The 26,164-nt window shown below is 40.2% G+C and overlaps 1 protein-coding gene across 1 annotated transcript in view; it reads left to right on the forward strand.

The window, feature by feature from the left end:
• The window catches only part of LOC146789753 (multidrug resistance-associated protein 1-like), a 621,679-nt gene that overhangs the window by 347,757 nt on the left and 247,758 nt on the right, over positions 1-26,164 (forward strand). Inside the window, exon 15 of the mRNA XM_085632086.1 lies at positions 23,497-23,560. Coding sequence (XP_085488212.1) covers positions 23,497-23,560 — 64 coding nt within the window. The remainder of the gene's footprint in view (positions 1-23,496; positions 23,561-26,164) is intronic.

Below are 26,164 nucleotides of genomic sequence, written 5' to 3' on the forward strand. Positions count from 1 at the left end.
GGAATTGAGAGCCCCAGCGTCAGGGCAGCTAGCCGGATACATTGCAACCAGCCTGGAAGCAGTAGATGATAGGTTGATTTATGCCTTAAACATTGCCATAGGCCCCAAAGGATAGAGTGAACCATAGCTTCCCTCATCTAGGGCTGTTGTGAGCTGTAGTGCCCAGCAGACTAAATCAACAGAAGCTGCTGACTAGAACCTGCATTCAGAGAGGCTTATTCACATCTTGTCTAAAAGAGGAAATGACACCTGATGTGGCTATTATTGCTTGCGTCAAAGTCCTCTTGCTAGAAGGGAGAGCAGAATTAATTGGGGCTATGGAGGGAAGGGGCCATACAGAGGAGATTGGAATGAAAGTAAACTTGTGGGGACACATAAAAGCTGTGTTTTTGAAAGACAAGAGAAGAGTTTGCTAACACAAGAAAAATCAGCAAAACAATATCCCTACTGTACTGTTATTTTATCTACATCTGTAGAGTTTTTTTTTTTTTACCCTGGGATGGAATTTCCCTACTAAAAGTGGAAGTGGAAACTTAGAGGAAATTCTAAAATGGTAGAAGTATGTATTATGCTGCAAACTAGGGGAGAGAGGGCTTCTGGGTTCTGAAAGAAAATAATTGTCTCGCATGGAGGGTTGTGGATACAAGTGGGCCGGTTTAATGTCTCGTTCAGACATGGCAGCAACTTATCAAGTGTGTTATATCTCACTGTCGCATGTGCACAGTGCCATTCTGGCTATGGTCTTACCCACGACCCGACTAGGGCTCATGCTTCTTTATTTGTTAAAGTTATTTGTTTCAGAGATTGAATTATAGAACCAGATACTTGATTTTTTGAGTGTTCCAAATTAAATTATAGCCTTCAGCCATGGATCGAAGGCAACATGTATTCAGTGGTAAGATTTCTGATTTATCCACATTTAATTTATAGCCAGAAATACTGGAAAATGAATCCACTTCACAAAAAAAGAATGGCCTTGTAATAGATGGTTCATATACAAATAACAAGATATTGTCAGCATATTCAGATAACTGTAATTCCTGTTGTGACAGTGAAATTCCTTTATATTCTTATTTTGTTTAATAATATATAAAAGTGTCCCCAAGGCTAGAATAAATAGAAGTGGTGATAGGAGCTTATCTGTCTTGTAGCTCTTCTGTGAGTAAAGTGGGTAGAAAGTAAGCTATTAATGAAAACTGAAGCCTTCGGAAAGTCATATAAGAATGATGTGCACTTAAAAAAAAGTTGGCCAAATACCATGCCATTTTAGAGCTTGAAAAAGGTATTGCTTTTTTTCCACTTGAACTATAATGTCAGCTGTTGTCAAAGATGTACTGGACTTATTTATTATACTAAAATAAGATCTTGCATTACCTGAAGACAAATTCTCATTAATAAAACCTGATTGCTGAGGTCCAATTAGATTAGGTAGAAACACCTTGAGTCTCAGAACTAACAACTTAGCATTATAACTTGCAAACCAAGTTGATCAGTGAAATTGGTTTGTAGGCTTTACAGCGAGTTACATCTTTGCCTTCCCTAGGAATTACATAAATCATCACCTCAAGAAAAGAACCTACCTAACTTATTGTCTTGAATAAGATAATTATGGTTGTATGATACAGGCATGCATGGCTAAAACACATGTGCCTCTACCACTTAGCTCAAACCACGAATGCGTCTTAACCATGCATACCTTTACCATGCAATTTCATGGTAAAGGGGCATGCGTGGCTAAGGTCGCCACTACTCTGACCCCCCCCTCCCTGGCCCTAAGGAACAAACCCCCTACCTGTCCCTACCTCGCCATGAGGCCCAAAACCATACACTACCCAAGCCCCTTCCCAACTCACGCTGTCCCTAACCGTTAACATACATTGCCCCTACCCCCTCCGACCCCCGCATTGTCCCTAGAGCTACCCCAACCCCTTCCAATGCCCTCCGGTCTAACACCCTACCTCCTAATTAAAAAAACTATCCCGACCCACCGAGCCATAAAAGCTGCCCTGACCCTCCTCCAACCCCGAAAACGACCTCCACTCCCTGGCCCGACCCTGGAAACTACCCCGACTCTACCAGCCCTGAAAACTCCTCCCAGCCCAGCCCCACTTACCTCACCATGTCTTCTGGCTCTCTTCCTGATGAAGTCTTCCTGCTTCCGCCCAGCAGCAGCCAGCAGTTAGACAAATATGCCTTAACCACGCATATGTGAGGTCTAAGGCAAGTGTGGTTATGCTTGCAATGTTGGAACACTTGTGGCTGAGGCCGCTGTGTTCCGACTGCTTCCCCACAATTATACAACTCAAAGAGCTTGTGTAGTTATATGTTAATTTTGGAAGGTGGGTTATTAGTAGGTGTGGATAGGTACCTACAACTAGTAATAACACCACAATCCTTGGTAGTTTGGCTGCGTGCAGACAGACTTAACTTAGGAGATGTGTGTAAAGCATTTAAAAACACCAGTACATTAAATAAGCGAGGCACAACACACAATAAAAATCCAACACCAATATATTGCAATAGGAAATATTTTGATATACAAAACAAGGAAACAGCAAGCCCATAGACCTGTCGCACTTCCCACCCAGTTTCCCAAAATAAAGTCCAAAACAAAATATTTGAAGGCAACGTCGCATGCACACCCACTGCTCTAGTGGTTTCCAAGGAACGATCCAAAAAGATTCTAAAAGTTCATCACATAATTGTGCGATGCACTGCATGATCAAATATCAACAGTCAATGATCCTTTTCATCCAAGTTGTGTCCTTGTTAGTCTTTATTGTTCTTAGGAATAGCATAAAAAACACAGCCAACGTGTTTCGTCCACTGCCTTTGGACTTCCTCAGGGCTGTAAAGACATACAAACATACAGTGAGTAGTACAACATATATATGATACAACACACAAATACGTGTATAATACATTGCATTTAAAAATTACACGGTTAAAAACACCCATATACAAGTGACAAACATGATTCCACCAGTACAAAAAGCAAGAATCAGGGACAGGTACATACATATTAATTAAGATGCTAAGGAAAAATCTCAAAGATAAATAGAAGGAATGACAGAGCCCATTTACGGCTTGAAAGATATATCAAGACGCCAGTTTAGAGCTGGTTAATATATTTAAATCAAAAGTGTTCAAGTGGTGCAAAGGTAAGAAAGGTGAAGTGTTAGCACATTCACTAGTGTCTCCACTGTCAACCAGCCAAACAAACCATGTGTGTTATTTGATGTTTCTTCTACCAATGTTCTCATATTAAGCTGTTAAAACATGCCATTATCTTATATTTTACCAAAATTGTAGGAGAGAGTGTGTCTCATATTTTTATGATTAAAATAACACCAAAACAACAGACATCCAATGTAGGGAACCAGAGAAATTAATCCTTAAAGAATAAATACTTCCTAGTACCTAAAAGCCAAAGGAACCAACTTGGGACAACTGGTTGCACTTGACTGGGAGAAAGTTAAAGTTTTAGGACGACCGCAATGGAGCATGGGTCAGATACAGTGAGCGGTAGGGAACTGTCAAGATTTACCTTCAAACAAAGTCACTTTTTTAAAGCTTTTTCTTTAGACATCAAGTGAGGCTCCTCATCAGGGCAACCTGTGAGTCGACGACAGAGGATTGCTTCAAAGCGAGGCCTCTGTGAAATCCTGGAGGTCTTGGAGCTCCGGAGCTTTCAGCGGGGTGAACCTGAATTTCAGGCAGGGTTGCGGCTTGATGTCGGCAGCTTGACTATCGATGTCGGGTCAGTCAGCTTATGGAATTTTTTCGCAAAAAATCTCCAAATGATTTGAAACTTCTGGATCTTATTCCAGAATGTCCTTTTTGGCTCTTGAAGGGTCCACAGCACAAATCCAAGGTTCCAGAATCTCTGCGTTGCCCCTTGGCACCTTGAGACTACAAGACCCACAATGCACCTGGCCAAATCCTTAACTGTCCACTGAAAACTGTCCAGCTGGATCTTCTTGGTGGAGATGATGCAGGTGGTGCTATTTTAACCCGTTCCCTTCAAAGAGTCCACTGCTTTAACCTTTAGAGTCAGGCAAAGTCCTTATTTTGCTGGAGCCCAAAGTGTGCAGCAGGTGCAGTCCTTCAGAGTGCAGTTCTCTTGGTGCAGGCCAGGGGTTCAGCAGGGCAGCCCTTCTTCTTCTTGTTTCTTCCAGGCAGGGATGTGAGTTGCCGGGCAGCTCACCCATATTTATCCAGGTTTCTGGGCTGGAAAGTGGGGGGACACCCCTGACCAGTGGGGTGCAGGGTGCCATCCTCAATGAAGACCACTTCCCCTGAAGTGTGGCATATTGTTGTCCCATAAAGCACTGTTCTTTAAATACCAAAACGGAGAAAATCCCTCCTGGAGTTTCAGGTCTGGCTAACCCAACCTACAGGTGTGGCTAACCTTTCCATGCACTCCCCTTCCAGCACCTCTGCTAATTCAATTACAGGGTCTGTCATCTGCCTGGGTGTGCAGGAAGTGGGAACGGGCCTAGTTCCTATCCTTACTGTCTTGCTCTCTTTGAAGACCGGTTTTGCTACCCCGCCCCCTTCCTGCCTTTTGCTCTGCCACTGCAGTTCTCCTACCATCAGATGTCTCATTGTTTCCTTTCAGGCCACTTCACAACTCATCAGAGCAGTTTGGCTCAGCCTGTCAAAGGATGGCCAATCAAGAAAGGCTGCTCTAGAACTGAATTTAGGCACATCGGAAACAAAAGTTCTATAACTTCTTTTCTGTCATAGTTATAATAAATCTAACCATGGCAAGTTGTAGTATTTATTCTAACTATTATTTAGACACTTTGAATTAATATTTTAGCTCACTCTTGTCCATATTTAGACTTTATTAAAGTTCAATAAATCCTTCCTAGGTAAGCCTGTGGAGCTAATGCACTACAATGGTGGAAAATGAAATTGGAAGTTTTTCCCTCACCAGGGCTTTTAAAACATCTTCAATAATGTCCCTGCTTATTTTAAGATGGCACCCTACCCATGGGTCACCTGGGGTAGACTGTAGGTGTGATTTATATGTACAAATGAGGTAGTTTAAGACTTTGGAAGTACCTTTTTTTCCAAAGTCAAATTTGGACATAGTTTTATTTTAAAAGCAGCCTGCAAAGCAGGGCTAGTTTTCAAAATGATAGCATACAACACAGCAATGCACACTTAAGTGCATTAAATCTTCTGGGCCTCTAAACCTACATGCCCTACCATATACTAGGGTCTTACAGGTAGGTTGTCATACCAATTGTAATTACACCTTTTACACAGCGCACTGGCCCTGGGCCATACCACCAGTATCAGTAAAAGAATTGGAGGTGATCAGGGAAAAATTATGACTTTCTCACAGTTAGAAAACTAGGTAGAAAACTCTACTAGGAAACCATTGGGACCTGGTGATTGTCCCTTCTTGAATAGATATTATGCTTTTGCAATCTCCTCAGTAGTAAAACCCTCTCCCAATAGAGGATACTTCGCAATAATTCGATAAATCTTTCTTCATATTTGAAAATATTTTTAAATGACTTTTAATGATTGAATGCTTTCTGGTGTGTAAAGTATTTCTTAATAGTTAATAAAACAGATACTAATATCTTTGTAACACTATTCGTTCCACACTCATTTTTAACACCCTTAACAAGAGATCTGTCCTTGTCAGTCTTCAACTAATGAGCTAATAATTTGCCAATTTTATTTTTTGCGCACCATAAAATTTGGTGGCATTAGCTTTGAATAGAATAACATGTATTTTCTGCAGTTTTCTTATTAAAGTCCAGTTTATCTTAAAAAAATTCTTAAAGTACATCTTGTGACGTAAAGAATGTATGTTCTAAACATTAAGGGCTCCATTACGACTTTGTCCGCCCGCCACCGTTACGGAAAACGGGACCGACCACCAGAGGTGCGGCGGTCCCGCATGGGCATCCCGCATCTTTTGCATTGCTGCGGGCGGTGCTGTAAGCAGCACCCGCCGCAATGTAAAAGTGGCATGTTGTGCATTGACATGCACAACGTGACAGGCACTGCGTGGTGCCTGCCACCTTGTGCGTGCTAATGGTACCCCCCAAGTGCACCTCCCACCCCTCTAACACCCTGGGAGCCCGCAACGGGCCCCCAATGCAAAAGACTGCATGACTTTCCCGCCATGGAAAGGCCCTAATCCGCCCACATCATAGAATGGCGGGCGGTGCCTGCTAGGCACCGCCACCATATTATGGGCCAGGACCGCACAGCAGGCAATGGTAACGGTTGCCTGCCTGCGGAAAAGTGGCGGACAGTCTTTCCGTCCGCCGCTGTAATATGGCGGGGGGTAATTGAAGGGCAGGCGGGGATAGATGTCGGGTGGATCGCCACCGCCGGTCGGGTGGTGGCGATATGCCCGACATCATATTTGCTCCCTAAATTTCAGCATATTTTCTTTGAAATACTTATCAGAAATCATCCTTTTATGAGAAACATAGTTTATAACAAAATCCCCAACAGAAGCCATAAAGGCATCTTAGGAGATTTCACAGAAGTATGTTCAACTGAATTTAGTTAAAAAAATCTTTAGCAGAGACTTTACATTTAGATATAAAGTGCACATCATTCAACAACCTATTATTAAACCTCCATTTATTCTTTTTTGAAAGATAAAAGCAAAATCAAATATAGCCTGAGCATGATATGATATTAGAATATTTTCAATTTCCTAATGTAGAAGGCAGTTAGCTAGATTTGAATTTGCAAAAATATATTCACTTCTAGAGCTGGAGCCATGCACCAGGGAGAAAAAGAAAATCCACAAGCATCTGAATTACATATTCACCAAGTAGGAGTTCATGCTCTTTGTGAAACAACTCTTGAAAATCTTTTTGCATCTTATTTGGAATATACTTAAATTTCGATCTTCTCTCAAGAAATATGTCCAGTATCTGATTTCAATCATCTCCTACTTATCCATTTTTATTTGATGCTTATGCAAAATCATATGAATACCATTCTATTGGACCTGCCCTTTTTGCAGAATCTCACCCCAGAATTTTGCCTTCTGTTGCTGAATGTGTGTTTTTTTGGCATTAGGAGTGCTGAATTGATTGTGCTCTCTCCCTAAACACGGTAACATTGAAATCTACATCATTGGTACATTTCACTTACTTGTAAGTCCCTAGTGAATGGTACTACATGTGCCCTGGGCCTGTAAATTAAATGCTACTAGTAAGCTGCAGCACTCATTGTGCACCCCACTAAAGTAGCCTTTTAGAATGTGTCTCAGGCCTGCCACTGCAGCCTGTAGTGCAGTTTTAAACTGCCATTTCGACATGGCAAAATAAACCTTTATGCCAGGCCTAAACCTTCCTTTTTAATAAATATAAATCACCCCTAAGGTACAGCCTAAAGGCCCATAGGGCAGGGTGCATTGTATTTAAAAAGTAGGACATGTATTCTTGAGTCTTACATGTTTGGGTAGTAAAAAAACTCCTAAAATTGTTTTTCACTTCTGTAAGGCCTGCCCCTTCAATAGACTTACATTGGGTTGTCTTGCTATATATAATAAGTGCTAACTTCTGAGTGAGAGCATAAAGAAATATATAGTTTGCACTCAAATTAATTGTTATTTAAAATCTTCTTTGAGGGTTGAGTTAGATTTTAAGTCGCAATTCTGAAAATGCCACTTTAAGAAAGTATACAAAAAGTGATGTATGTAATAGTTTGATTAATCTCAGCCACTGGTAATTACTCGGGCCTTATCCCAGCCCATTGTTTTTTTACACACCATGCCACATCAGTTCGGTTCCAGCCATATGCAATTCAGTCTTGACCCTGCTCCAATGGGAAAAGTCCAGCGTGAACTGCAGGATCAGGTCCTCCCTGAATAAAATCAACCCATGACCAGTTAGGGCTCACCAGCCAGGTAAAGCTTGATTCAAGTGACACAGTATGCATGGGACCCACGTCTGGCATACTTGTCCCACTTAGGGTGGCACACTTATGTATACAAAAAAGTGATGTATGGAATGCTTGAATTAATCTCAGACAATGGTAATTACTCGGGCCATATCCAATTCAATCATTAGTTTGCAAACCATGCCACCTCAAGTTGGCCCCAGCCATATACAAATCAATCTTGACCCTGCTCCAATGGAAACATTCCAGCCTGAACTGCTAGGTCAGGTCCTCCTTGAGCCTAAATCCAAGCAACCCATGACCAATGTTGCCCTAGTTAGGTATCATCAGCTAGGTAACGCTTGTGTCAACAGGACCCACGTCTGGGCATGCCCGTCCCACTTATGGAGCAGTGTCAAAACTGATCTGCATATGGCTAGGGGATTACTGACGAAATATCGATGTAAAAAATATCGATGACAAAAATATAGTTAAAAAATATAGACTGCAAAAATATCGACTCCCTATACTTAAACAGGTAAGTACAAAAATATCAACTCAAAAATATCGAATTAAAAAACTACGGATTTACAAAATAGCGACTTAAAAATATATATAACATAAAATAAAATATATTAAATAATATTATTATTTTTAACAAGATGAATTACATTTTGGTGCCGATTCCGATCCGTTAAAAATATTTCCCGTACGAATCTTATCCGTATTTTTTTACGTACGAGTCGTACAAGTCCCGTACAAACGGGCAAGTACGATTCGTATATGAAAAATACATACGAATCGTATCGGGAAAATTCCCCAACATGTCCTCGGATCGGGAAAAGTCCCCGACCCGTCCCCGTACATTTTTACGTACAATTCGTAAAAATGAAGTCCGAGCGCGCAAGTACGATCCGTCCCGTCCTTACAAATATACAACCGCATGTAAAATGGGCCGTACGGAGCGAACGCTGAACCACACATGTACATGGCTAAACTTGTGCCCGCGTACGAGTCGCACAGCCCCCCCCTCCCCCCGCATATGTCAGCACCGTACCCCCAGCCCCCGTATGTACGAGCCGTACCCCCAGCCCCCCATATGTACGCGCCGTACCTCCAGCCCCCGTATGTACATGCCGTACCCTCAGCACTATGTGCTGGGGGTACTGCGCGTACATACGGGGGGCTGGGGGTACGGTGCATACATACGGGGGGCTGGGGGTATGTGCTGGGGGTACGGTGCGTACATACAGGGGGCTGGGGGTACAGTGCGTACATACGGGGGTTGGGGGTACAGTGCGTACATACGGGTGGCTGGGGGTACAGTGCGTACATACGGGGGCTGGGGGTATGTGCTGGGGGTACGGCACGTACATACGGGGGGCTGGGGGTACGGCACGTACATGCAGGGGGCTGGCGGTTTAACCGCCATGGAAAGACTGGCTGAAGCCAGCATCATAATGTGGCTGACGGTGCCAGCTAGGCTCAGCCACCATTGTACAGGTCATGTCCGCTCTGCCAGGCAATCATAACAATTGACTGCGGCAGAAGTGTGGCGGGCGGTCTTTGCACCCACCAAGCTTTCAGAACGATTCCCCCTGCCATCGTAATGTGGCGGGGGGAAATTGGCAGTCAGACGGTGGAGGGCCCGCCATTGTAATCCGGCCCTAAATTACTTCCCACCCTTCCCACCACTTTCACCTATAAACACCACAACACACACCTAAAAATAATTACACAATTAACATAATTAATTGCCAAACAATTAATTAAAATTAATTACCAACTAATTATTACATAATGAATACAAAAATAATTTACACATTTAACACTATAACATCTCAAATCAACAGTTATTAATAAATAAAAATTATTCTATAAATTTACTATAATTAAAATACTTCCCACGCTATTCCCCTATAAACCCACAACCCCCTATGGTACTAAAAACGCAAAATTAAAAAAAAAGAAATAATAATAACTACTAAAAATAATCAATAAATGTTATATAATTAAATTAGTTCCCACCCTATTCCCCTATAAACCCACAACCTGCAACGGAACTAAAAACGCAAAATGTGTTTAATAACTACTAAGATTTTAACACATATAGTAAAAATACAAACAATTCTTATACAAAAAATACATGCATCACACACATATAAAATATACTCTAAAATACATACATTAATAAAAAAAATCGATATTTTTAACATCTATATTTTTGCAATCTATATTAAACAGTTCGATATTTTTTACATCGATATTACTTACCCAAAGTAGATATTTTATCTGTCGATATTCTTGACCCACAATATTTTTGCCACGATATTTGTGTAAGTCGATATTTTTGACTCGATATTCTGTCCCTGCACCATGGCTGGGTCCAGATTTAGGTGGCATGATGAGGCAAAATAGTGGACTGGAGTGTGGACCAAAGAAGTTGCCAGTGGCTGAGATTAATGCAGGCACTCCAGCGGTCACGTTGTTGTTGTTGTTGCACTTTTAGAAAGTCAGCATTTTTTTGTCCTAAGCATTTGTGCCTTCTGCCAGTGTCCTGATTCACAAGACTGTGAATGGCTCTAATGTTGGGATTTGTGTATTCCTGCCAGACAGTGACACAAAAGGGGGTTAGGTATAGGCATGATTGACCATCCTGCCAGGAGGGCTGGGGGTGGAGCTGCCTTCCCCAACTTACACTTCCAAGGGCTTGCGTCCTGTTCACACAATGGAATCTGACACCAGGCTTTCGCTTTCTTCTATCATCCCAGACTTCTTGGAGCCTTGACAAGGGAAGGGATGAACTTCCCAGAACCAGATTGGGGGTAGTATATTGAATACCCCACTTCAAAGGATGGCACCAAGTATAAATATTGGCCCTCCTGTGCCACTCATCAGCACACTCCTGGACCTGTGGACATTACAGTAGGAAAGATTGCCTTGTTCCCCAGAGGACTGCCCTCCTGCTTGAGACCTACCTTTTTCCCGAGAGGACTGCCCTAGTGGATTTGCTTGAGGCCTGCCTTGTCCCCGGAGGACAGCCTTGTTCCCCAGAGGATGGTGCTGCTGCTTAAGGCTCACCCTGCTCTCTGAGGAAGGGAACCTGGACCTGCTCCATTCATCCCATCAGTTAACTGACCTGCTGTCTGAGCTACAGGGACACAACAAACTCCAAAGGCCTACCTGCAACTGCCCAGCTAACCTGCTACACTGGACGTGTCTGTACTTGCAACTGGATGAGCCTGTGCCTTTCTGGCCTCTGCTGGAGGGAATTCCTGATCCCCAAGAGATGCCTTCCCCGGTCCTGGACCCTATGCTGACAACAGAGAAAACTCCTCCTTGTCTAAATGAAGATACATTCAAATCCAGTGCAAAGCGACTTGATGCCCCACAAAGCCTCGCCGTGCACCTGAAAGCTTCACCGTCATTGACACCTAATGACTCAAAGCCCCACAAAGCCTCTCTGCACAGCTGCAAGCTTTATCAGAACAGACACCTAGCAACATGAAGCCTTGCAAAGCAGCGCATTGCAGACCTCGAACCAAGGCCAAAAAGTAAGACACCCAGCAGGCCAAATTTGGTACTGTTCCTGACCTGCACTCCATCGCAGTTGGCTGAACGTGTGTCCTGGTCCAGCGAGACCCTATACCCTGATTTGACGCATTGCACTTTTTGTTGAAAGTTTTATCCAAACCTTTAAAATTCAATATCTAGTAGTTCTGCTGATTGGATTTTTGTCATTCTGGTATTATTTTGTTTATTAAATTTATCTCTATTTTTGGTTCGGAATTTTCCTCATGTTGTGGTTGCACTTCATTACTGTTTGTGTCCTACCTAAATATTTTAAACAGTGCCTCTAAGTTAAGACTAACAGCTTTTGTGCCAAGCTATCAGAGGGTTTAACACAGGTTACTAAGTGAAATGTTTCTGGTTCACGATGACCAGGATTGTGGTTGTTGCTTGATAGGGTTTTCACCCCCCTCAATCAGTAATCCAATATGTTATTCATCCCAAAAGGAAATCTCAGAATTATTTGGTCCATAAATATTTAAGATGCAAATAGGTATACCATTTAGTCTAATATCTAAAAAATTAATCTACCCTCAGAATCTTTCCCCTGTGTCAAATCCTCAATATTGAAAGCTTTATAGCATAAAATAACCAGCCCTTTTTCTTCTGAAATGCTTTTAAAAATTAAACACATGACCCACCCACTGTTTTATAATTTCGTCCCCTAATGAACAGACAGATGGGATTATTTAATCAGTGCAATATTAGCTGTAAGATTTGATAAATGGGAAATAAATCTTCATCTCTCAGAGGGTTTGCCCTGATATTTCACATTCCAAGACACACATCCAAGCATTGCGTAAAGTTAAATAAAGGCTTTGCTAAAAGAATGAGTAACATAAGTCCAAAATCTTGATAGAAAACATGATATGTAAGGCCACAACATACATAGAAATATACTGACATTACCAGGAGATAAAAAGAGGAAATGAAAAGATGTCATGCAAAGAAAATTGTACAAGATAAGAAAAAATGAGAGACAGGATGCAAAAAGCTATAACTAAAGCATAACAATAAACAGAACAGTTTTGAAAGGAATGATGAGAACAATTAGAAAAACAGCACACTTCAAATCCCGGAGTCTCCTACCAACTACAGCCAAATAAAGATTTGTGAACAACACTAGGGGACATCCACAAAAAATAACAAGCATAAAATACATAAAGGAACAAAAAAAAATGTAATTAGATATTACAACCACACAACTCGAGGAACATTCCATCACCAGTACATAAGCACTAAAAAATAGTGAAATGTATCAAAACATGACATAGTTGTATTATAACCGTTTTAAATATCAGTGTCTTCCCCTTCACATTCTTTTATATTTTCTCTGAGCTTATTATTCATTTCTGTGAAATATAGTTTTTCCATTGTGAATTTCTCTAAACAAACATGGACGTATTTAGTCAAAACGTCCACTCAGTTGCCTAAAAGCTGGTCTTAATCTAAGAATTGTTAATACCTGCAAGCTGTACTCTTTGCTAAATATTGTGAAATAAAAATCTTCTCCTCTGTCGCCAACATCATCTTCATGAGATCAGTAAAATATAAAAAAGAACATATACATACCACTTGTTTTTTTATTTTTGCCCGTCATCTGTATTTATTTTTATCCAGACAGTGATTTCTCAGAATGTTAATGTTAGGTAAATCGTTTAGCCCCAACAATTTGCAGAAGAATCTTTTCATGAAGGCCATAGCATAATTACCCTCTTCAATTTCAGGAAGACCATACACTCTGAGTTTATTACTTTTATATCTACTTTCCAAATTCTCTGTTTATTTCTGATTGCACATCAAATACTTTCTGCACCACATCCTCCGGATTACTAATATGTTGTTTCACCACCAAATTTCTGCTCTCCAGGATAGACCATTTATGATCAGTTATCTAATGTTTTTATTTGTTTCCTCCATGAATAGTCTTAAAGCTCCAATATCTTTTCATGGGACTTCCATGGTAAACCGAGAAGTAGGCTTCATGAAGTTGGGTCTTTTTTAGGTCTAATGACATATGCATTGCCAGCTGTGGTGCTTTCTTTTCATTTTGAATTGACGTGTGAGGCAGATGAAACTGGTTTTGATAAAGATGAAGAAGTCTTATCTTGTCCTAATCCATTACCCTGAGGAGAATCCATTTTCATTTTGAAGAAAGAGTCGCCAGACAGCTTAATAATGTTAAGCTTCATGGATGATAACACAATCCTATTGATAGTTTTATTTTGCTTAATTCTTCCCGTTAAGCAAAACAGGAGATAACGCAAATGTTCTGGTCACAACAGTACCTAATATTCCTGATGGTCTGCAAACAATAAACAATGAAGTGAAAAAGCATGAAATCATTCTAAGAACTATTAAGAGACAACTCCTGCATTTTTTAATATAGGCATATATTATATGTATTTTATATATTTAATATTTGAATGTTTCCATTTTTTTCATGAATATTTGTAATAATCGAATAATTCTATGATCATTGAATATAGGCATATGATTTAAACCACTATGAGCCACATATATATGCATGTTGAAAAAATAATAAATGCATTCATTAAGAGTGATGTTTGCTGACTTTCGTTGCCTAAATGAAAAGTACTACTCTGAAAGATAAATATTTCACTGACTAAATAAACAAATTCTGTTCTTGCTAGGAGAATAATAAAATACCTTTAAATTTACCTCTCACAAGTTCCAAAGTTTAGGCTCAAATATATTGTTTCTTCTGTAGAAACAATAAGGAAGCACTCTTTGAAATGGCTGATGGAAATATTGCCTGTGTAGAAGGATCACATGTTTAAATACAGTATTTTTCTAACAACTGCAGCTGAAACAAGCAGTCACAAGTGCAATTACCTTGCAGGCACTAAGGTCATGAGTTGAATGGTGCAGCAGGTGCAGTGGAACAGAGTCCAAAAGGTCTAGGAAATCCACTTAACACCGCTTATTGCTATCTTTTGCTTCTAAAAAAGCAGTTACAAGTGCAGTTACCTTGCAGGCACTAGTGTCATGACTTGAATGGTGCAGCAGGTGCAGTGCACATTGCCCAAAAGGTCCAGGAAACCCACTGAAATCCGATTATTGCTTCATTTTACTATTAAACATGCAGTCACAAGTGCAACGACCTTGCAGGCACTAGGTTCATGATTTGAATTGTGCTGTAGGTGCAGGGGCACAGGGGCCAAAAAGTCTAGGATTATTACTATCTTTTACTTATAAACAAGCAGTCACAAGTGCAGTTAACTTGCAGTCATAACTTGAATGGTGATAGTGCATTCTTTGCTCAACCTGCACTTTAACTTGAAGGCTAGCATTAGATATGATCTGAATGGCAACATATCAGTGCCATTTGAAGTCCAGTGTGGAGTGAAGCAGGGCTGTATTGTGACCGCAGTACTATTTACCCTCTACATTAACAAGCTGGGAGGGGGGACTCTTCGTGCAGCCAGCCCAGATATCCCTTGTGATGGTGTTTGTAATATTCCGGCTCTTTTGTACGTCCTATTTTCTAGGACTGCGGTTGGCCTCCAAAGGATGCTAAATGCCTTTGTTACTTTTTTGGATGGGCTAGATTTATGCTGGATATATGCACAAATTAAAATAAAGTCACATATAATGGTGGAAGGGAGGGCAGCTAAGGGGCATAGTGTTTATAACCTGGCAGGGGCCAAAATTACCAAGGTTAGCGCTTCCTCTTATTTAGGGATTCATTTTGATGCAAAAGAATCATGGGCACCACTTTTAAAAGCTAAACAAATTGTCTTTGCCAGGTCATCGGCCTCAGTGCTTAATTTTGCAAGTCACTTGGGGCAAAACCAATTAAGGCTATCATTCCAATTCATCAATCTAAGTGCATTTCTCTGGCCTCATATGGGAGCAATATTTGGAGCCACATCAAAACTCTTTGACCTACAAATCATTGAGAATACATTTTTGAGATGTCTCCTGGCAGAGTTAGGGGTGGGTTACTTTTCAGATTCACTGGCAGTGCAACCTTTGTTAAGATGGATTTCAATTTAGTCTTACCCCACTTTAAAGCTCAACAGGATTATACTGATGGATTTATGCTTCTGGGGAAGACCAAATACATTTCTTGGCTGAACTATGTCAGCTGTTTGCCAGGAGCTACGTCGCCCTGATTTGTATTTTAACCCGGACAACATTAGCAGGGAGGATTTATCTTGGGCTAAAAAAAAATTGCGCTAGATCCCAGGCTAACAGGGAGTGCACAGAATTAGTAAGTCTCCTGTCTGCACACACAGTCTCATCTCCTCCCTTGGGCGTACTGCACCATAGCTAACCTTTGTCACCAACCCTCAGCATCATTTTATGTTGACTCGCTTTAGGTTGAACCAATTGCATTTGTTTCTAGCGGATCTTATTGGTTGGAACAAGGCCAATAATCTAACCCCATGCACCTGTGATAACGTCTCTGACCAGGATACGTTTAATTTTGTCCTGATTTGTGACTTTTACCATGTCCCTCGTAGACAATTTATTCTTCCTCTACGTAAAGGGAAGCAGTTTACTTAATTAATGAATTTGTTTGTTTTAACGTTGCCAGGTATTTAATGACTGCTGTTAGGCTCTGAAAAAGAAGGGGGTAATTGGCATTTCTTTATCTGCACATATGGTCATTTTTAGGGTGTTATCTTAAAAATTGTAATTCTAACCATATTTATGTTTTAACAATGTTATGATCAAGCCTGTCTTTGAGGCAGTTTATCTTTTGCTGCTATTTTTATATGCCATGAAGTGTTTCCATTGTGTTTTTGTATCTTTTATGGCTTTTGTTAGCCAATTAAAGATTATTTTGACTGACTGACTGAATGGTGCAGCAGGTGCAGTGGTACAGGGGCCAAAATGTCTAGGAAATCCAATGTGCACCAATTATTGCTATCTTTTACTACTAAACAAGCGCATATTTATTAATTTAGTCAATCAATTAAATATTACAAATTTAAAGTCCCCCTCAAAACACATTTATTAAAAATGCTATAAAATGTAGAAAAAGCGTGGGACTTCGCAGGGATTACATTTACTATTCTCGCTCCAGTCTGTGCTACAGTGGGGAAAGTGTTGGACTTTGGAGGGGTTAAATTTACTATTCCCACTTAAGTCTGTGCAACAGTAGGGAAAGCGTTGGAATTCAGAAGGGTAAGATATAAAATTCCCACTCCAGTCTGTGGTACAGTAGGAAAGGTGATGTATTTCGAAAGGGCTATATTTACTTTTCCCACTACAGTCTGTGCAACAGAGAGAAAGTGTTGGACTTTGGAGGAGTTTAATGCACTGTTCCTACTCCAGTCTATGCACCAGTAGGAAAATTGTTGGAGTTTGAAGGGGGTAAGATTTACTAGTTTCACTCCAGTCTATGCAACAGTAGGGAAAGCGTTGGACTTCAGGGTGTTAAATTTACTATTCCCAATCCAGTCTGTTCAACACTGTAGGGAGGGCTTTGGACTTTGGAGGGGTAAGATTTACTATTCCCAGCCTAGTCTGTGGTACAGTAGGGAAAGTGTTGGAGTTCAGAAGGTTTAACTTTACAATTCCAACTCCAGTCTGTGCAACAGTAGGGAAAGTACTTCACTTCAAACACATTACATATTTGAATAATCCTAATAATTTGGGGGAAAAATACAAAACTCTTAATATAAACACTATTAATTTGCATAAAAGATATATTAAAAATAATAAATGATTAAACAATTTACATAATTGATAAACAATGTAATTGATTATCAGTTACAAAATAATAATTATATAATGATTACTTAATTGCCTTCCCACCCTGTACCCCTACAAACCAAGCAGCTCACACTTAAATTATAACTAAAATAAATGAGTATAACACAATTTACATAATTAATACTCAATTAACAATGAATAATTAATGGTTAATGATTTATTACTTAATTTTCTTCCCAGCCTATACCCCTACAAACCCAGCAGCCCACACCTAAAATATGACTTAAATATATATTTATTACACAAAAGACATTATTATTCAATTAAAATATTTGTAAAAATTATCACCTAATTACATTCAATTATTACTTAATTAACTTCCCACCCTATACATGTACAAACCTAGCAACCCACACCTAAAATAAAACTAAAATAAATCAATATAACATAATCTACAAAATTAATAGCAATCACAAACGTACTTCAAAATTATTAATGAATTAATAATGAAATATTACGTAATTAACCTCCCACCCTATCCCCTTATAAACTCAATAAACCACCACCACACTTTAAATTACTATTAGCAATAAACAAAAAATCCAAAACACTTAAAATTACAAACTATATTAAAAAAAATCAGAATTATACAAACAATAAGAACACATACAATTAATATATACACCAAAACACATTCAAATAATAAAAAAAGATATTTTTAACAACTATATTATTGAAAACGATATTAAAAACAAAGATATTCTTAACATCGATATTATCTAAAAAAACATTTCTGTATTACAATATTTTTGTATCACGGTAGTTTTTTCCCGATATTTCTGTCTCACAGTATTAAAAACTCAATATTTTGTACAAATACCAAAAGAAACCTTTTACATTGCAGACTGGCGATCCCCCTTGCCCTAGCTCACAAAAATAATTTCTATAACTCAAATAAACTGAAGAAATGAGCTGTCTTGTAGGCACCAGCACAAAGCTCTGCTAGGAAGCCATCATCTCCATCGGCCTGCAAGCCACGCCCTCCTGTAGGCAGATATTAAAGGGCACATTTATTGGCTTTGCTTATACTTATTTGTTTAAGCAGTTCTAGTCATCAAAAGTCTTGTTTGCCAATAGCAGAGGAAAGAGACAGAGAGAGGGTTGTGGGAATATTATTCGAATGAAAATGCAGCATGTGTTTGACCGAAAATGGATCCCTATTGCTATTCAGTTGCATGCTTCTGCTCTTACTCATGAATTCTGTATAATGTAGTCAGAGCTGAGTGAGGCAAGGTAGGGTAGTGTGCATTCCATGCCTCAGATACTGATCATCTGCATGCAACATCTACCATTGCAAGTGCCATTGGAATTATACTGCCCTGAAGGAGCAAATTGTGCATCATGGCTAATTAACTAAATCAGGTAGCAAAAAAGGGCAAATTATGTGTAGTATTGCAGTACATCCTGTGACATGGAGGGGGGTGGGGGAGAAGAACATGGGGGACAGAGAGCAGCCATAGAGTGCTGCAGGGGGGGAAGAGAGAAGTACATGAGGAAGGAAGCTGGAAAACACATGCACTCTCATAGAGTGCTTTCCAAAAAGAAGTATGTTTGTGTATGAGGCATCTAGTGATCCTCAGCAGACTCCTTACAAGTATTATGCAATCTGCTGGGTGTGGCTGGGTGTGGTTAATAAAGTTTGTGATACAGTGCTTTCAGTTAAAGGTTGCATGCTGAAGACTGAAGACAAGCAAACCAGAGCTCCATCTGTGGCCTGTTACATTCTCCCGGGCTGGGGATGACGCTACAAAAATGTGTTGCTAAAGCAAAGAAGTCTGTTGGGTGAATAAGGGCACAGTTTGTCTTGTAGATAGTGGGGTCCGGCCTTGTAAATGGCTCTGTGGCACATGCATATTACTTTGAACAAGATGCCCTTCCAGCAAAATACATAAAGATGTGTGCAGTGGAAGAAAAGCCTAAGATAAATCTAGCTGCATTGTTTCGGACTAACTGAAGCTGATTTAAAGTGCCATAGCTGTTGTGCTTCTTCTGAGGCTGTGTGATTTTAAAAACAACCTCCATGCACCAGAGTTCAACACTGCTTATGAGGCCCTGCCCACATTGTTTAATCTTCACCACCTGCTCTTGTGGCTCTGCACGTGGACTTAGTGGGTTGTGCCTAGGTAGTGTGGATGTGTTAAATGTGCAGGGTAACAAAAAAGATAAAGTGAGCAGTTCTTGTAAAGTGGACAGACTCCACTATGGAGGGTGTGTCATTTTAAAAACAGCCTCCACCAAACGTAATAAATATAACAAAAGCACAAAGCCAGTGACATGCCACAGAAGCGGCAATCAAATTATCACTTTATTAATGTGAGGATGTAGCACCCAGTACATACTTAGCACAGTTTAGTTCTGCCCCTAATTCATCTCTCCCAGACAATAGTATCTTTTTAGCAGTTTGCCCAGCAAGTTCTAGTGAAGGGGTGCTAAATATTAGTGCAGTATTAAATTCACATGTCACTGTCAAAAGTAATGTCCTCTATGACTATTGGGGTTATACTTGTAGAGTGCATCGGTTGCCCACGGCTGTGCTGTGTACAAAGAAACTGTTTTGCACACTAACAAAATACGTAGAGTGTCTCCTGGAAGAGGGTGTCCAAATATCAAAGCCCTATATTTCCGGTCTGCCTGAAGGTTTGACTCTATGAGCATCCTCTCCTTGGCAAATATTATAGCCAATGCATCTGGCAAATGTATTAGGTGAGAGGGAAATGTCTGTCATGGCTGACTGTTGTGGAGAGAGAAGGGTACTGATTGTGCATTAAAATTGTTGTGGGTAAGACTGAAACGATCAGGTTTTGAAAGTATGGCGATTTGGTATTGTTACTGGTATTACACGTTGATTTGAAGCGCATTTGTTTGCATGACTACAAAGGCTCTTCACCTCAATACAGCTGCTGTAGGAGCATGCGCTTGGATTGGTTTTTAAAAAACAAAACACTTAAGGCCTGAATTGGAAAACATTTCTGTAAGTGTTGCTTACTCTTAGAAATTCAGGAGAAAGTCTTAGACACGACTTACAGAAAAAAAATTCAGCCAGTTGGTATCAGTGCACGCTGGCTGAAAGCATGCTCACCTCAAAGTGAAGACAGAAAACAAAGCTATATTGATGGATGAGTTAAAGATTTCAGAAATACACAAACAAGAATTTCTGAAAAGTTGACATGCAATTATATTGAAGCAATGTCAGACAAAATACAACACACAGCTACAAATAGCAGCCAGGAGAAATAGTTCAAGGACTGGTCTTCTAGCCTACTTCAGGAAGCCTCTGAACCCATGCATGGAAGGACAAAACTATCTTGTAGAATTGCAGAGGAGATACTGAAGGCAGATCCATATGTATTCTGCAGTAATTTCTTACATGAATGTTTAGCCTTTGGCAGATAGACTTATTGTCTGGTCTTTGTAGTGAACTCATCAGATCCTTTTGCTTGCCTGTAATTCAAAAGTAGCTTCTTCAAGAAACCTCAAGAAACCAACCAGTGGTCGAGTGGGCTATTTCTAGCTATTCAAACCTAAGTCTGATGTGTTCTATGTTCTCCTAGTACAAATGTTATTAGGACACTTAATTATCCACTGACATCTGCTACCGATTATGTGGACCAAGAAGGAAAAGATGATCCTCAACCATTTATGGACTCATTACGTTGCCCTGTAGTTCAGATAGAGGTGGCAACCAGAGCCACCACTCCCACCAGAATAACAAGATCTGTTGTATTTGTGTGGACCTGATGTCTAAAGCAGGTCATCTAGGATAATCAGATCAGGATTTCCTGATAATCCTAATATCTTTGGGGCCCCTAATGTCTCAAACTTTTAATTGCCCCTGGAAGGGGTAACTCCTTGATTGCTACCTAAGTTGTAAACAGCTTTTCTTTCTTTTGTGCAGCTAACTTAAATAACATATATTTCCACACTGGTTGTAGATACATTTCATATAAAATCATATTGAATATGCTACAAGCTAGTACTGTTTTGCTGTATAATAAATCGTGAATGAGATCTCTGTCGACATTCCACGGCATAAAACCTTTCACTTTTTGCATCATAATGACAATAAGGCCCATTTTGAAGCTTGAATTATGGATTTCTTTTAAAGCATTCTTGTCTCGAATCTGCACTATCATACCCCATGCTTCTTTTTAGGTTTCGCCTGTGACAACACATTTGCTGCATGTGCTCACGTTCGCAAGAGATATTGTGTAAAAGAAGGGTCTTGCAGCTCCCCATTGCTTAAAATCCCTTGGCTTCATTATCACTCTTATTTGCTTCCTCTAATTGGCCAGCGCATGCTGGCTTCACTTTCTCTTCTTTCACCTGGAGCATGGACTAAGTACTAATTGCTTCAGCTTGATTAATGGTCCTAGTGCAGATTGAGGTACTACTTTTATTTTTTCTTCTTTCCTGTCGTCCTTGTTGAACCTTTTGCCATTTGTAACTATGCTTTACTATGCCACACAGACTTCAAAGAAACCCTTTTCTCCAGTGAAATGGATATTTATTGTAACATCAGATATTATCTGCTTCCAAATACATTTTCAGTAAGACATGGGCGAAATGTCTTTCTTTATGTGATCGGATTTTTTTTTAAATGTCATATTTCTTTTCTTTTTCATGCATGAGGAGATTAAATGATTTGCTCAGAATCACAGGGGTGTTGTGTCGAGACCTAACAAGCATTGGCAAAGCCAATAGATCTCACTTTTCACACTATTGGCTCTGCTATTGCCTTCTGTTCATTCTGTACAGCATGGGCATTGGCGACTTTGGCAATGATGTGCAGTCATGCTGTATAGCAGTGTAGCTGTTGTGCAATATGGCTAAATATAATCATAAAAAAGGACTATGCTACATCTAGCGCTATTGCACTTTAAAAAAAGAGTGCATTAGTCCTGACTGCGCCATAGCACCTTTTTAAATTAGTTTTAGCCTCTGGGCCTCCTAGGTGATGGTTGTTCGGGACAGTGGCGGAATGAGCAAAGCAGGCTTCATAGGTCACACTGGGCTATCGGGCAATCTGGCAACTCCAGAAGGGCTAATTTAACAGGGTTGTGTGTGGGCCAGTTTTATTTCCGGTTCCAGGCCTGTTTTACGGACTGGTGGGCCGGTTTTTACTGTTGATTTCCCACCAGGAATGTTGCCTGCAACAAGCACAAATGCATGCAGTCTCTCATTCCTTGCACAACATCTATGCAGCTGGTCGTTACAAGTTCAAAATGGGCTAAAATTGTGTTCCGCTCGCGGAAATTGCGATAATTTGACATTTTCGTGTTCCGCGGAGAGCGCGAAAATGTCAAAATTTCCGCAATCCGCATTTTACCGGAAATTTTTTGCTTGCTCGCGCTGTAAAATAATACATTCTCGTGTGCGCGCGATCGCCTTACCTGAATCCCCGCGTGAATTTCTCAAATTCCACCCACCCCTATTCAAAATGTCCCCAATTTGCAAATGTGGGTCACGTTTTCAGCTAACTTATTCATTTATGGGCCACTTTTATTTTGGTGCTCTGTCATATTTTCTCTTCCTGATTGACCCTGTCTCTACACCCTTACTTTAAAATTGTCATAGTGTTTTGCAGGGCTGACCACTTGCGCATATAGGGTACACTTAATTTATGTGCACAAGTCCGGAGGCCTCACTTGTTTCACTTTACACTCTTGCTACAACTGGGCAAAGGGTTGGTCCAATAACATGGAAGTGTAAGATGACTGATGCAAAATATAGATCTCAAAGAAGTTTAATAGTGAGGCTACAGAAAGGGGAAAAAAACTGGGAGTCTAGACTCACTAGATGAGAACCTTACCGTAGGAAATTGAGCTCTATCTTTTTATCACTCACATCGACATTGTACCATATGTTCTTATCGATGTTTCCTAATAATCTCTGTAAGTTTGGGATTCAGAACGTGAGGTTATGAGAGTCGCGAGTTTGAACTTATAGGTCGAAGATTTAAACAGAGCCGAGCTATCTACCCTAAGAGGATAGATTCCCCTTTAAAGGTACCAGTGATTATGAGTGGATCTTCCAATTATTGCTTTGCCTAGTGATGTCTAAAAATGACTGAAGTGAACCTCTAAAAATCTGGCACACAAAACCAATGTAGAGCCTTGACCTGAACTCCAAAATATCACATTCAGGTTGTTATACAATTGAAAATGGAGTTTAGAACGAGAGGGACTTTCTAACCTTTACTAAACAACCCTTTAAAAAGTTGTGACCCCTAATTGACGTCTATGCTATTTTCTTTAAATGCGTTTCTTGCTACATTCTGATTTCATACCACTGTTTTGTTCATAACAGATGACATTGAAATCGAAGATGGAACTTTTTCTTGGTCTAGGACAGATGCACCCTGTCTGCAGAGGTAAATATATATTTCTCAATTTGCTATTTATTGCTATTTTATTATTTATATATTCAGCAATGAAGCCCAACACTGCCAAAAGGAGTCCAGGTGGCTTCTGTTCACCTTTAGAGAAAACCCAACATTGTAGTTCAGGCAGGAATGTTCCTATTACTACAGCTGGACCAAGGCTGGTTTGCATATGGTTGGTTCCTGATTGCAGTGGCTCAGTGTACAAACTAAATGATTGACCAAAGTGAGGCCTCGGGTAATTACGAATGGGAGACATCATAAGTGCAGAGTGTTTGCTCAGACATGGGACCTGGGCTCAAGCTGCACCTACTAAGGAGGCGCAACATGGCCAAAACCAGTGTGGGGTTTCTTGTGTGCCCATTCAGAGAAAAGAGGCCTAGCAAGACATAGCAGTTTGGGCTGACCTGCTTCTATTGCATCAGGACCCAGGCTGATTTGCATACTTAGTTCCTGCCTATAGTGGCAGAATGTGCAAAAACAGTCGACTAGGATGTGATACATACTAATTATCAGTGGCAAATAGCATTTCAAGCATTTCAGTCATAGTTTTGATGTTGACCTTTCATGTATGTCTCTAGCGGCCATATGTACTAAAGCATTTTTGCGGTCGGAAATGGCTGCTTGACTTCAAAAATGCTTTTCCATTTGTACAGGCCACAAATTGCGACTCAGTAACATTTTACCGAATCGCAATTTGTGTTTAGCGATTCGATATTTGGGAGGGGCAAGTTTAGGGCATCCCTTCCAAATACTGAATTGCAGTATTATGTATGATTGTTTTGCAACCGAATTACAGTTGCAAAACATTCATTTTTAACCCATGTCTCAAGGGTGATGGTAACCATTCGGAAATGGGAAGGGGTCCCCAGGGGACACCTTTCCCTTTGTGATTGTTGAAACAGATCTTTTTTTTTTTAAACGCATATCGTTTTCCTTTAAGGAAAATGGGCGGCATTAAAAAAAAAGGTTTGCTGTATTAAAAAGCAGTCAGAGACATGGTGGTCTGCTGATCCCAGTAGGCCACCATCTCTGTGATTGCTGCAATTCCTAATGGGTCGTAAATTGCAACCTACCTCATTAATAGTAATGAGGTAAGTCTATTGTGACCCCATTAGCAATCGCTGTTACTAACTTGTACATTTTTGTACATTAGCATTTCCTAATTGCGACTTGCAGAGAATCACAATTAGGAACTGGCAATTCCTAAATTCTATACATGTGGCACTAGATCTTTTCAGACTCCAAAACCTTAAATGCTGGCAGCATAATGGAATCAATCAAACATGAAGATTGATGTGACACCACTATCTGGTGCCTGGAATGATTTTCCTAGGACACCTACTGGTATTATCAATAACACTACCATGTAATGTGACATGGTTCAGCATTTGCCACTTTGTCCCATCCTGGTAAGGTGGTACTACCTGGGCGGACTCGAGCTTAGGGTGGGGCTGACCTGAGGGAGTTCTTAGAAATTACTTATTTTTTCGAAATACAATTTGGATCCAGTTCGATGAATAAAAATCCTTAGGATAATCCACAAAAGTATCCTTTACTAAGATGGTTTCCTATGCTTGTTAAAAACAGTAAGGTCTTGTCAGAGGACGAATATGGTTGCTATTACGTGCTACTGACAGATTTAGCCAACATGTTTCTGTCCATTTAGTTGAGCCAAAAGGTCTTGGCCATTCATCAGGGCTGAATCTTAGTCTACCCTCACCAATACACCAACCTTGAAGGGCACCAAAGAAAAAAATATATATAGGACACACCTCACTTATAGAAGAACATCAGGCATATTAACCTATAAATTGCTTATTTGCATGAGGCACTGTCGAAACTTCTTTCTTTTTAAAATAAAAAGGTAATCTATTTTTATGATGATCTAACAGTTTTGATACTGTTACTGGCCAGTTGGCATGAAGTGCTTATTTCAACAAGGCAATGTCTAAACCTGTTTCTATTTTATATGTATTTATGTCAATATTATGGTAGCTTGATACTTGTGGTCAGCAATATTGTCTAGTTGATATAGAAGCTGTTTGGCTAGTGCCCCTGCTAAGCTGTTTCTAGCTCCACTTACTAAAGCTAGCCTCCAGCACTAGGATCATGACTTACTTCAGACTGTCAGTTGCTGAGCATGCACTATGACTTGACCCAACAATATATTTACGCTGGATTGTAATCTTAAATGTTGTGGTATTTATGTTTTATTGTATGGCTTACATTTGTAAAGCTGAAACGATAAAGTATTGGATTGGATTGGATACGTTAAAGCAGTCGAAAGCATTAGGTGAAAGTTGAATCCTCTACTGGGCTGTGCGAAGAAGTGACTGGTGAAGGCTGGTCGAGAAAGCCAAAGGCTGAAAGGAGAAGTCTCAAAGCCCCCTGTATGTGTATTGTAAGCAGTAGGCCTGTATCTCTGTCAGACACTCTTAACTTTTGAAGGCGATCCCCTCGGAAGCAGATTACTATGCCCCAGATCCTTCCAACCGATGCCAGAGACAGAGACTAAGCTGCTGCCTCTAACTTCAGCTTGGGGGAAAGGGGAAGTGGAAGACAAAACAAGAGATACTGCTTCCAGACACTGGT

Source organism: Triturus cristatus, chromosome 10 (assembly GCF_964204655.1).
Source record: "Triturus cristatus chromosome 10, aTriCri1.1, whole genome shotgun sequence".
Taxonomy (NCBI): Eukaryota; Metazoa; Chordata; class Amphibia; order Caudata; family Salamandridae; genus Triturus; species Triturus cristatus.